This window comes from Candoia aspera, chromosome 5 (assembly GCF_035149785.1).
Source record: "Candoia aspera isolate rCanAsp1 chromosome 5, rCanAsp1.hap2, whole genome shotgun sequence".
Taxonomy (NCBI): domain Eukaryota; kingdom Metazoa; phylum Chordata; class Lepidosauria; order Squamata; family Boidae; genus Candoia; species Candoia aspera.
Window position 1 is genome coordinate 44,015,802 of NC_086157.1, and position 12,987 is coordinate 44,028,788.

The following is a 12,987-nucleotide window of genomic DNA, read 5'->3' on the forward strand; positions in this document are numbered from 1 at the left end:
AACTACAATTAAACAATACTATGGTTTCCTGCTATTTTGTGATAGGAAACATGCACTGTAGTTTTTGTAAGCCCTACAATAGGTTTATTTTTAAAAAATAGAGAAGTTATCCCCCCAAAAAAAAAATCAGGAGAGAAAAAAGATCCTACCATGGTCTTGACTACTTTGCATCAGTACTTCCCTCTCCTGGCACCCATTGTTCAAAAAGTTAAGAGCAACCTCCAGCACCAACAGTTGCTTACTATACTGTACTTTTCAATCAGATAAGAGACTGCCATTTGGTGAATCATAGCATCTAGCCCCAAAGAATTTACGGTCAATGCAGCAATGTTTCACTTTTATGACCTTACCTGTGATACAAGTGTTTAACCTGAGTACATCCAGAAATAAAATATTCTATAACTAGGCTACATTCCATCCAAATAACCCACCACTAGAGTTATTGTTAGGTAGTGGTTAACTGTAGAACGAGGGCCAGGAGACTCAGGTTCTAGTCTACCTGTAACCATGGAAACTTGCTTGGTATTGTTGGGCCAGTCACTTTCTTTCAGCCTGCTCTACTTCACAAGGCTGCTGTTCTGAAAATACAATGAAGGGAGATTCCTATATAAGACGCCATGAGCTCCGGAGGGAAAAAAGTTATAATAAGCAAATGTAAAAGTTAACCTTTTGTAGTAAAAGTCTGCAGTTCTACCTATGTTCATGAAGACATAAATCCTATGAATTTCCTTTCTGTGGGGATTATACTATAAATGTAAAACTTCTCTATATTATTTTGTCTTTTGCATTAGACAGTTCCATCGTGCATCAGTTGATCATGAAGTGATCAGCACAGTAGTTGTTGCTAGATTGGTGGAATTATATTTATTCAAACAGCAGACAGCCTCACGCAGGAAGTTATTTAGGATTTGAGGATCTTTAGGAGATGGGAATGTTATTTTAGACTAACAGCACAGACTTATTTCTTCTCATGCACTTTCTGCTGTAATCTCTATCCATTCCAGGTTATGTAATGTTTTGAACCAGCCAGGCTTCACTCCTTATATTTAGAATGGGCAATTGTTGGTATAGCAAATAACATACCAGTTGTTAATGGTGTCAGCTTTGCAGTCATTGATTAAGAAAACTGCACTGTGAATAAAGGCATGATGTGACAGCATTCATACCAAAACTCTCAGTTAACGATGTTAATGTTGCACTTCCCTGCTTGCATGTTCATCCTCTCTATACAGCTGCTGCTGTTTTCTCTTCCAACTCGGGTATTCTGGGACTGCTTTTCAGCCAAGTACCTGTGACTGGTGCACTAGTGGTAGCTCCAGATTTTGGAAAGTCCTTGAGCTGATTAAGAACTAGCCCTTAATGGGATTAATAACCATTTGCTTGCTTCTTTCCCCTGGGCTCACTGTGGAGCAAGAAAGGTCAAGAAGGTGTAAGAGAACCAGTTTGGTCTAGAGGTTAAGGCAACCGGCTAGAAACCAGGAGACTGTGAGTTCTAGTTCCACCTTAAGCACAAAAGCCGGCTGGGTGACCTTGGGCCAGTCAGTCTCTCTCAGCCCGACCCACCTCACAGGGTTGCTATTGTGGGGAAAATAGGAGGAAGAAGGAGTATTAGGCATGATCGCTGCCTTGAGTTATTTATAAACATAATAAAGGTGGGATAGAAAATAAATAAATAAATAAATAAATAAGAGACTCCTTCATGGTTGTGGCATTTTTGTATGCCTGAAAAAGAAATATAAATGGGCTATAAAAACAAAGAGGTAAGCTTCTGGTCTTCAGCTGTGGTGCTTTTTTTGATACACAGCTGTAGAACGTGGGGTGAATTCCCTTTTTTAAGGTGGTGCTTTCTTCTGCAGACATTTGCATCTGGATCAAAGTTCAGCCTTTCCTACAGCTAACAGACCACACCTATTTTGTTCTGAGATTAAAACAAGAGGAATGTCTAAGCCCTGATCAAGCTCAAAGTACGTCTTCTCTGTACTTCCTTGCTTGTATACAAGGCTTAATTGTTTTGAATTTGATTTACCTGCTCTTAAACAAAATGCTGCAGTTTGCTGTCACTGAATCATCTCTTTGGAGTGTCATTTAAAACAAAAGCCGGATTCTTCCCAGGGGTGATTTGTTAGAAAAACAAAATGTTCTGTAATCTGATCCTTATTACTGCATCTGTTAATTAGATCTTAGGTTGTTTTCCACACAGTGTGACTTCCATATGTAATATATGTATTTGCTCCACTTTTCTCATTCCAGAAAAAATGATCTAGCCTGCAGGCCCCATTCCTGGCACTCGACCAAATTCACTGAGAATCAGCTTGAAACAGCCACGTCACGACTCTCCTCAACCAATGTCTGTGCTTCATGGCCCTCTCAGTATCATTCAAGGTGAGTTCCTGTTAAACTTTACAAGCAGCAAGCTCGAACGGTAAGAAAATAATTGCTTGCCTCATTTTGTTCTTATCTTTAAACTGCCAGCAATGTACCATTTTATCTTGTTGGGCTTAATGTGTGAAGCAAGTTCTGTTGTAAAAAAATCAATAAATATATACCTGAGAGTTATTAATTCACAATGTTTTTTTCATTATGAAGGGTGAAAAATAATACCTGCAGGTTTTGGTGACAAGTGATTTTTTTCTTCCCTACGACTGGTACCGAAATACGTAATCTTTTAAAATCCAGGCAGATATTTGTATCAAATAACTTCCTCCAGCAGGATTTGATGGTAGAAATTGCTGTCCCAGGGCAGCTTCTTAAAATTAACACATGAATTTTAAGAGAGAATTCTTCTCTGATGTCCTTTTAAAGAATAACTATGCAATTACTTTTCTAACTACTTTGTAACTTCTTTGCTGAGAAATAGGTACAGCATGCATTGCCTTCTTAATAATTGAAAACTCCACAATAATAATTATTTCTGTGAAAATTCCTCCAGGACTTAAAATGTATATCTTAGTTAAGATATAAATCTTTTTTCAGTCATTCATGATACTATGATTTAGTTACAAGTCACACAAAATCCCTTAATATAAAATCTTCAACTTTATCATGAATTTAGTAATACATTTACCATTATTGTCAGTATAATTGTGGTTGGTTGAGTTTATATACAATTAATATATTCCATTTCCTATTTTACATTTTGGAAACTAAGGCTGAAATCATATAGCAGTAGTTTTGTGTATGTGTTTAGTATACTAATGGAGGTCTGTTTATTGTTACAGTTCCTTTGATCTTTCAAATTCATGGGATCAGTCAAATCTACATCGTACCTCAGGCCAGTTCAGTTCTGCTGGAAGCATGGATATCTGGGATCATGCACCCCAAACATATCAGTACGGACAGATTTCCTCTGCAAAGTCCAATAGCAGCACTGATCACCTGGGGAATCCCAGCAAAAGGGATTCTGCATATGGTTCTTTTTCTACTAGCTCCAGTACACCAGACCACACATTGTCCAATGTAGATGCAGCATCAACTGAGAATGTGATGTATAAAGTGGGTCACTGGGAAATTCCAAAACAAGGGAATAGCAAGACTGCTTCATTCCTGAGTGATAATGGAAGATTTGAAGAAAAAAATAACTCTTTTCCAACTCCGCCACAGTATGAAAACAACTTAAGTCCACGACTGGAAGACCATTCTGATTCAACCCATTCAGGGGCTGGAAGATCTAATTTTGTACCTGTATGGTATGTCCCTGAGGGAAAAAAATCTCCTTCTCCTCCACCTCCTCCACCCCCTCTCCGTAGTGATAGCTTTGCTGCTACCAAAAGTCATGATAGAGATCATGCACCTCCTCTATATTCAGAAGGCATTCAAAGCTCCCAGCATTTTGAAGTGCTACACAGAACACCAGTCAGAAATGACTGGAGTGCTGAAACTGCTGAAAAACAAAAGCGAGTGATTGGGGCAATTGAGAAGACCTCAGATAGGAGGCAGGGTAGCAGCCCAATACAAAGACCTGATTTTATTCCAGATTATGGTTTATCTTCACCAGGTGACAGGATAAACAATAATATGGGAAATGCTAGCAGGCTGCATTCTTCTCTCTCTAGTACTGATGTTCGATTTGCACAGTCTGCTTATAAGTCTCAGCACCATCAACATCAGCGTCAATATAGTGATGAAAATACTTTCTTTCACAATGCAAAAGCTTCTGCATCATCTAAAGAGCAACAATGGCTCTCTTCTTATAGTGACATTAGGGAACGGCCTCCTGACAAACATAACTATCATCTAAACCAAACCAGGGTACTTAGTAATACCACCACTACAGTTTCTGACATGAATTCTGAGGAAAACTCTGGACTAAATCATTATTACTGTGTAAAAGTGAGGCAGCAGCCTGCTCAGGGAACCTCAAAACCATTACAGCTCAAGGATGAATGTAGGAATTCTGGAACAGGAAGTCTTGCTGCTTCTGGATCAAGTGAGAATCCTGCCATAGCCATAATGAGCCAAATTCCTAAATATTCTCTACCTCAGCAACTTACTGAGTCTTCTCTGGATATATGTGAAAAGAGTTGTGTAGTTAATAAAGGAGAGGATATTAAGGCTGTTGTAATGGAAGATTCCAGGAAGATAGGTTACTCTCAAAAACCAGGACAGAACAAGACATTTGAAGAAAATCTCAGTAGTCATCATGAGTACAAATATGGGCAGGAGCATTTCCAGGTGTCTGATACTAAAATAGCCCAAAAAGATTTCAAATGGAATCAGGAAAAGAATTATCATATTTCTCCTCAAAATACCCCAATGTTGCATTCTTTAGCTCAGGAAGAGAAAAAACAAATTAATGTTGCTGCTGAAATTGGGATCAATAAACAGACAGGATTTGATGTTCACCTAAGCAAAAATGCACGAAGGAGTGATCGTTTTGCTACCACACTGAGAAATGAAATCCAAATGAAGAGAGCAAAGCTCCAAAAAAGCAAAAGCACAGCTGCCTTAGTAGAGCCAACTGAGGGAGAAGACTGTGTTGAGAACTGGAAACCTGATCCTCAAGAAAAGATAGCCTCTTCATCAGAAAGTTGTTATTCTCACATGTACAAGGATAATCTGAAAGAGGCCCAAGCCAGAGTCCTAAAGGCTACTTCTTTTCAGCGCCGAGACTTGGAACCCAATTCTGCAGATTATCTTCCAGGACAGAAGACAAATATATATAATACTTCTCCATTGGCTTTTGTTTCTGAAGATGAGTTAGGCTTCCTTGAACTTAGGCAGTCTTCTAAACAGGTATCACTGGGTAATGGTTCTCACCACCTTTCACGTATTGGTGCTAGGAAGAGATTTACAGCAGAACAAAAACTAAAATCTTATTCTGAGCCTGAGAAAATAAATGAAGTGGGTATGTTGGAGGATAACTGCCACACACATCATCGTCCAACCACTTCTGAGGAAGCTTTGGAAACTTTTGCAGATAAATGGAAGTTTTTTGAAGAAACTAGCAAGCCAGTCTGTCAAAAATCTTCACAGAGATGTGCACCCTACCTTCGTCCAGAAGCAGAGCCTGCTACTCCTTCTAGGAATTCTAATGCAATCGAATCTGGAAGATCATGGTACAAAAAGAGAATGCGGTCAGCTTCTCTCGGAGTTGAGAATGTGCTTTGTGCCTCTGAAAGGCCCAGTGAAAGTTACAGTGGCCATTACAGTGGCCACATCACAAAATCAAGACAACCTCAGAGGTTAGAAACATTTGCAGAATACCAGGCTTCTTGGAAAGAGCAGAGGAAACCTATTGAAAGCCATAGTTCTGGAAAGTACCATTCAGCTGATAACATCCTTGATGCCGGCCTTGAACAACTTGAGAGATCTCAGTATAAACATGAACGGTCCAGGTCATCTCCTTCTACTGATTTTTACAAGCAGGTAAAGACATGTTTACTACTTTATTACAAAGCAATGAAAAATCAGTATGAATATACAACTGATATATATTGATAAGAGCAAGGTTCTCAAGCATATAGTTGTATACAAAATTTCAAAAAATTCAAAATTGTACATTTCAATGAATCCTTAAGTGAACAGAAAACTGACTCAACATGGTACAAAGTTAAATATGGTGAAAGGTGAAAGGTCCTCTGTGCAAGCACCACGTCATGTCTTTCTGAAAATTTGAATGCATACTTAGTATTCAAGTGTAGTTGTTTACAGTTACCATTTAAAAAATGGTAAATATGACAGATGCTTAAGTTTGGACACCTTTTCAGACAGTACTTTGTAACATGTCCTTTGGTAGAAATAAGAGCTCCCAAACATTTCCTGTAGTTAGCTAATAATTTTTCTAGTTTTGTTTTTGGGATTTTCCCCTATCTTTCTTGCAAAAGCTCAGAAGTTTTCTTAGGTCTCCTTGCATGCACTGCATGTTTGAGATCTTGTCATAGATGTTCAGTAATCCTGTAGTCTGAGGATATAAGACTATTATTTCCTGTAATACTTCATAACTGATTACAGGTATGTTTTGTGTGCTGTCTTGATGAGCTATCCAATGTCTTTTCAGTTTTAATTGCTTTATTAACTGTGGGACATTAGTTTGAAAACCAAGAAAAATCTCCACTAGAATTGTCCCAAAACTAGTTAGGTCTGCAAAACAGAACTCTTAGATCACTGCAAATGACCAATGTCAGTTTAGCTGACGTTGTTCAAGCACGTGGTAGAGCAATGCTTATTATACAGCAGTGATCTACATCTATAGAGTTATCAGAAGGAAACCTTTTCTATGACTCATTACAAAAGTCATTGTTTAAACCTTGATAAGTCTGAAAAGTTTGAAGTACATTGTACTGATGAAATAAAAATCGAACTTGGCAATCTCAACATTTGGAGAAAAAGGGTGATGTATTTGAAGAAAAGAATATCTTGCCAGCTGGTAAGCATGGAGCAGGTTCAATTACACTTTGTGGTTGTGTGACATTGTCTTACAGAAAATACTGTATGAGTGAAAGGAAGAATGGATTTGGCTAAATACCAATAAACCCTGTAGTTGTTTTAAAAAGCCTTGAAGATCTGGCTTCAGGTGAAGTGAAGCCCGCTTTGGATTGTGTGGGTTTTTTCTTTTCATTCCCATCCAGGGTTTTTGTTTTTGTTTTGTTTTGTTTTTGGTCATCCTTGTCATCTTTACTCTTCATTTTTGTCGTAGTTTTTAAAATGTTTTCATTTGTACAACACCCAGAATCATTGAAAGTCAGCGGCATATAAATTTAAAAATAAAGAAATAAATAATATCCTAAAAGCTAAAGCCCAGTCAGTGAAGAAACAGTCTGAAAGGGAGTGGATATGTCAGCAAGATAATGATCCAAAACATAATTTGTATCTCACATATCTGTTTAAAATGCCAGTTACAGACATCCTGCATTATGTGTGGTTCGCCCCACAGTCTCTACTGTTGTTGCTTTGTATCATAAACATACATTTAGCCTTTAGCATGTCTACATCATTCATTTCTTCCAGCCTCTATTATTTCTTCCATAACTCAGGCTGCTCCAGTCCAACCTCCAGCCTAGATGCTGTCTCTTAATTAAGAATGCAGTTTCTTATTTTATTGCTGGGAAATTTTTTAAAAAACAAACCAATTTTGAAAATACACACCCTGAAACATTCATTTGGATGTTGGGTTAATTCATGAAATCTGTCTATCCTACAAGGGGCGCCAGCTCAGGGCCTTCATACATGTTACAGAAAAATGTTACAGAAAAATGTTCATACATGTTACAGAAAAACAAAAATAGGGACCTACAAGGGGGAATTTTCCGAACTCTAATTGTGAAGAGCTTTATGGATATGATTGGAATACCATGTTGGAAGGCAGAACAGGTTAAGCCTAATATGACTATAATGTTCCAGTTAAAAATGCCATCTTTTATAATGCATGTTAATATACTGTTAGTATTCCCTTTTCCAACGTATTAAAAACCATTCATTTTTAGTGGACATTGTAACTACGTACATATATTACCTTAACACTACTTAAATTAATGCCCTAAAGACATTTGAAATGGCAATATGTTTCAGGAAAATAACTAGATGACCTCTGGCAGGAGCAGGATGGGGGCAGTGTGACCATCCTTGCTCTTCTTGATCTCTCAGCAGCCTTCGATACCATCGATCATGGTATCCTTCTGGAGCAACTTCAGGAGTTGGGGGTGGGCGGCACAGTGTTGCACTCATTCTCCTTTCTCTGGGGTCAGTTCCAGTCGGTTGGTGGGAGGGAGAAATCCAGCCTGCGTGCCCTACTTTGTGGGATGCCTCAGGGCTTGGTTCTCTCCCCTTTCCTATTTAACATCTACATGAAGCCTCTGGGGGAGGTGATCTGACAGTTTGGGGTGAGGCATCATCAATATGCTGATGATACCCAGCTTTATATCTCTGCTCTGGGCCACCTGAGTGATGCCATGGATGTCCTGTCCCAGTGCCTGGAGGCTGTAAGGGCCTGGATGGGGTGCAGTGGGATTCGACTCAACCCAAGCAGGACTGAGTGGCTTTGGGTATGTGGGCCTTCCAGTGACAAGTTTTTTCCATCATTGGTCCTGGATGGGGTGGCACTGCCCCAGTGTGCAATCTGGGGGTTCTCATGGACTCACAGCTCCTGTTTGGAGAGCAGATAGCAGCCGTGGCTAGGAGGGCCTTTGTACACTGTAGGGTTATGCGCCAGTTGCACCTGTTCCTGGACCGAGAAGCTTTGCTCACAGTCACTCATGCCCTCGTGACCTCCCGTCTGGATTACTGCAATGCGCCCTACATGGGGTTGCCCTTAAAGAGCATTTGGAAGCTTCAACTGGTACAGAATGTGGCTGCACATGTAGTAAATGGTGTCAGATATTCAACACATGTAACATTACTACTATGTGAGCTGCACTGGTTGCCGGTGTCCTTCTGGGTGCAATTCAAGGTGCTTTAAAGCCCTCCATGGCTTGGGTTACCTAAGGAACCGTCTTCTCCCAGTTGTTTCTACCCATCCAATTCGGTCTGGTAGGTTGGGCATGCTACGGGTCCCATCAGCCAAGGAATGTTGGTTGGTGTGGACTAAAAGGTGTGCCTTCTCTGCCGTAGCACCTGCCCTCTGGAATATTCTCCCTTCAGAGATCAGATGTCCCTGACCCTGCTGGCCTTCTGTAAGGCTGTGAAGATCTGGTTATGTGCCCAGGCCTGGGGCCCTGAGTGTGTTAAGGGCCCCATTTCTTGGTTACATGAACATCTGTGCATTGTTTACTTGGCGACCATATATATTTATTTTGTACTTTTAATTGTTTTTAATTATTTTCACTTAAAATCATAAGAATGGAATAACACTTCATCAGATACATAACTCCTTATAAGGTGACACATTTGTATGCGTATGGGTGGATGTGGATATGCAATGGAGAATTAAAAAAAAGATCCGATAACATTGAAATTATTCAGTGTAAAGTTTAAGATAAGCTAAATATCTATTCATAGCAACAGTAATTGGACATCTGGAAGGTAGCATTGTTCTGTAAATGAAATTTTAAAGCAAATTTAGAATATATCAAGAAGTTGATTCTGCCCACTGCAAATTAATTATTGTAAATGGACAACTGGGGGTATAATAAAAGTACTTAGTAATCCCACAGTGTTGTGCAAGCCTGTAGATTCACACTGCAAAAATTCCTTTGCAATTTATCTGTAAACAAATACTGTTATTTCTGAGTTTTCAGCTTTGAATACATTTATTGTTGGGCCATTGAGAAACAGAAGGGCATTCTGATGGCATACGCTAGCATGCTGGAAATGACCCTACGAATGAGCCTATCATACTGGGTGTGATTCATTGTAAAGGGAACTCTCATAGAACCACAGTGTACTGGATGGGGCTGGCATCTTCCTCAGGGTACATTTGGAATGTGAGAATGAAGACATCTAGAGACAAAAGATTGCATTAGAGCTGTGATATATTCTTTGTGGAAGCTAGATATATGTATAGATAGATAGTTAGCATTATCTTCATGGTATAAGGTGATTCTTTCACAGGTATAAATAATTATATTTTAAAAGCTCCACTTTTTTGTAAAAAAAATGTTTATTTTCGTTGCATGCCAAACACATTAGAGCACTATAATATTCACAGTTTTTCAGTGTCCTTGTTTAAGTTTTGCCCAAACAGAACTGCAAATGATTGTAGTCTCTTCCTCTTAACTGGTCAGATGAATTAGTGACTTGAATGCAAAGTTTATGAACTAACTAAGATGTTACATTTGTTTTAAGCTAAATCAGCAGAAGGCAGGTTACATAGTGGACTTCAGGCAAATCCACAAATGAAGGGGTGTGTAATAATACGTTCCAGGAAACTGAAACTTATGATTTGTTGCTTTACCATGTTATAAAACTGTGTTTTCAGGGAGCATCAACAGAAACAAAGAGGCAAACTGAAAAATCTAGGAAAGATGAAGAACTTATTTCCTATCTTGCAAAATCAGATGAAAACAGCTGCAATTTGAGGTAAACAAGTGGATTTTTGTTCAAGTCTTAATAGCATATACTGCAGAAAATGCTTAGTCAAGTTTTTCCCAGGAAGAACAGAAGCTGTTAAACCAATCTATTCTTAATATTCGTCATTATATAAAATGTGTACTTTCAATAGAAAAGGAATATTCAAAATTAAATATAAACATTCTATTTTGACGCTATAGAAATATTGAAGTAGTAGGGTTCTTACTAATAGAGAAAACATTTAAAGTATTTGATATTTTAACAAATAAGCAAATTGTTTTTCTTACTAAAATAATGTTGAATAATTTCTGTCAAAAAAAAATCACTCTCAATTATTTTTTTTAATGGAGAAGTTAAGCACATGCTGGAAATCAGTGGCATTTAAAAGTGTTTATATTTTCTGAGGAGCCCCCTTTTAGATTGTAATATATTTCAGAGTTGTTATTCCTGCTGCTTGATATGAAAACTATTTTAAACAAACCAAAGAATTATGTTGGTGTTTAGGTAGTATTTTAAATTTCTGTTTGCTAACAACAGAAAGGAAAGCTCTCAATCTTTTCCTTGTGGCCTGCCAGAGAAGGGTTGCGCAGAGCAGCATGGCTGAGATTCATTCATCCAAATGAGGCCTCTGTGTCTTTCAACTTCCTAACAAGTATTCTGTTTCTGTGTGAATATTGTTAGCATTGGATGAAAAGAGAAGCATGCCATTGTGTATTCCATTACTTTTGTAAAGCTAAAAATCAAACTTGACAAACAAATTAACATGCAGTGAAAGATTTTGAGAATGGATGACCAAATTATAAGGAGAGAATTATATAATTGAAGGTTCCACTGTATTAAAATAAATAAATATACAACTGCATGCATGAAAGCAGGATAGGATCTCATAGGCATCTCTTTTACATGTATCATGGTAATGTTTTGTGTTTTTTGTGCAATTCATAATCAATAGGCACAAGCAAGCATTTTTTTAAAGATGTGAGCATGAGGCATCTGCTGTATAGCATTGTAGGTGGGAAAGAAGCAGGTGGTATTTAAAGAGTATTTATTTATTTATCTCACAATTGAATTGTGGGCTCCAACTGCTGTTGTGTTGTAAGGTTATTGCTGTTGAGGGAAGTCCGTTAATTATCAGCAAACATGTAGAGCTTCAGGAAAACAAAGTTTAAATATTGTAGAAATGACTCCAGGATGGCTCACAAGTTCACATTTTTCACGGCTTTATATTGTTAATTTCCTCCAATATATATCTTTCTTGGGGAATTTGAAGCACATGCTTTACCTTCTTAAAAACTCTTATTTTTAATTATTTAATTATTTAATTAATGATTGTAGAAATGTTGTCCTGACCATACAAGGTTAGAAGCATTTCGATTTTCCCTCTCACCTAGCAGTATCCTTCTCTTCCATAGTACTTCCATTGTGACAGTGATACGTGTAAAATGCAATAAATCCTTTTAGTGTTGCATATGAACTAATATTCATAATAGAGCTATGGAAAATTGCTGGAGGACATACACATCTTCCCTGTATAACTGTCTTCCCTGGAATAAGAGCCGTATTCATATAACTGCAAAACAGATTGCTCTATAGCAACCTTGTGTTTCAACAATAGTTCCTGTTATTGATGAACAGCCTTAAAGTGGTCAGTATGCTTTAAAAATGAAAAAATGAAAAAATGCATTTTTCCTCTTCCATAATCCATTTGTTACAAAATGTTGCTGTGTTACTTATAGTTACCATATGACTGATGTAGTTTGTGGCTATAATTTATTTGTAGGGGAAAAAATGGTTTAGCGTATTGTTGGGTTATGTTGCTTCTAGAGATGCGACTGGGAAGAGGCCAATTTGGGTAGGCATGTTCTATCTGATCTAACAGTTGAAAGGGTTAGTGTTAGGTATTGTGTAATACATGTAGTACCAGTGATACAAAGACACAGTGTAAAATGTTCTTTTTTTGATAGATTTAAATTTTTTATTTTCTATTTTTGATAGATTTAAATTTCACCCTAATATTATAATGCTACTAATGAACAATTACAATAACTTGTAAGCCAACACAAATTCTTAATCATTGGCCATGCTAATTGGGATTGCTGAGAATTGTACTTCAACAATATTAGAGGCCCATTTACATATAAAGCATGATATGCTTTGTCGATATTCAAAATTCAGGTTTTAATAAACTTTACTGAAGTACTCCAGGAATCAAAATCAATTGTATGGCAGGCAGGGAGACAGACCCTGGAGCAGCTTTCATTTTTCTACTTGCTAGACTGCGTTGACAAGAATGGAGTCTTCATGAAACAAAATGAATACTGGCTAAGGTTTAGATATTCCGGTAACTTCACACAATTTGTTAAATGGAGAAGATTTCTCTGGTGTGAGCCTTGATTTTATTTGCTGTCAGTGAAAATATGTCTCCTTTATACAATTTTTCTTTAGTTCTTATTCGTAATCAATACTGATTACGGCTTTGTGCAGATACTTCACTCTGAAATTACTGAAACTTACCCTTAAGTCACACAGATGGTATTGTAGCTC

The 12,987-nt window shown here is 37.8% G+C and overlaps 1 protein-coding gene across 2 annotated transcripts in view; it reads left to right on the forward strand.

Moving 5' to 3' along the window:
* The window catches only part of SHROOM2 (shroom family member 2), a 106,021-nt gene that overhangs the window by 67,656 nt on the left and 25,378 nt on the right, over positions 1-12,987 (forward strand). For both annotated transcript variants that reach the window (XM_063305078.1, XM_063305076.1), the window contains exons 3-5: positions 2,251-2,382; positions 3,219-5,865; positions 10,352-10,452. In XM_063305078.1, the coding sequence (XP_063161148.1) occupies positions 2,251-2,382; positions 3,219-5,865; positions 10,352-10,452 (2,880 nt within the window). The remainder of the gene's footprint in view (positions 1-2,250; positions 2,383-3,218; positions 5,866-10,351; positions 10,453-12,987) is intronic.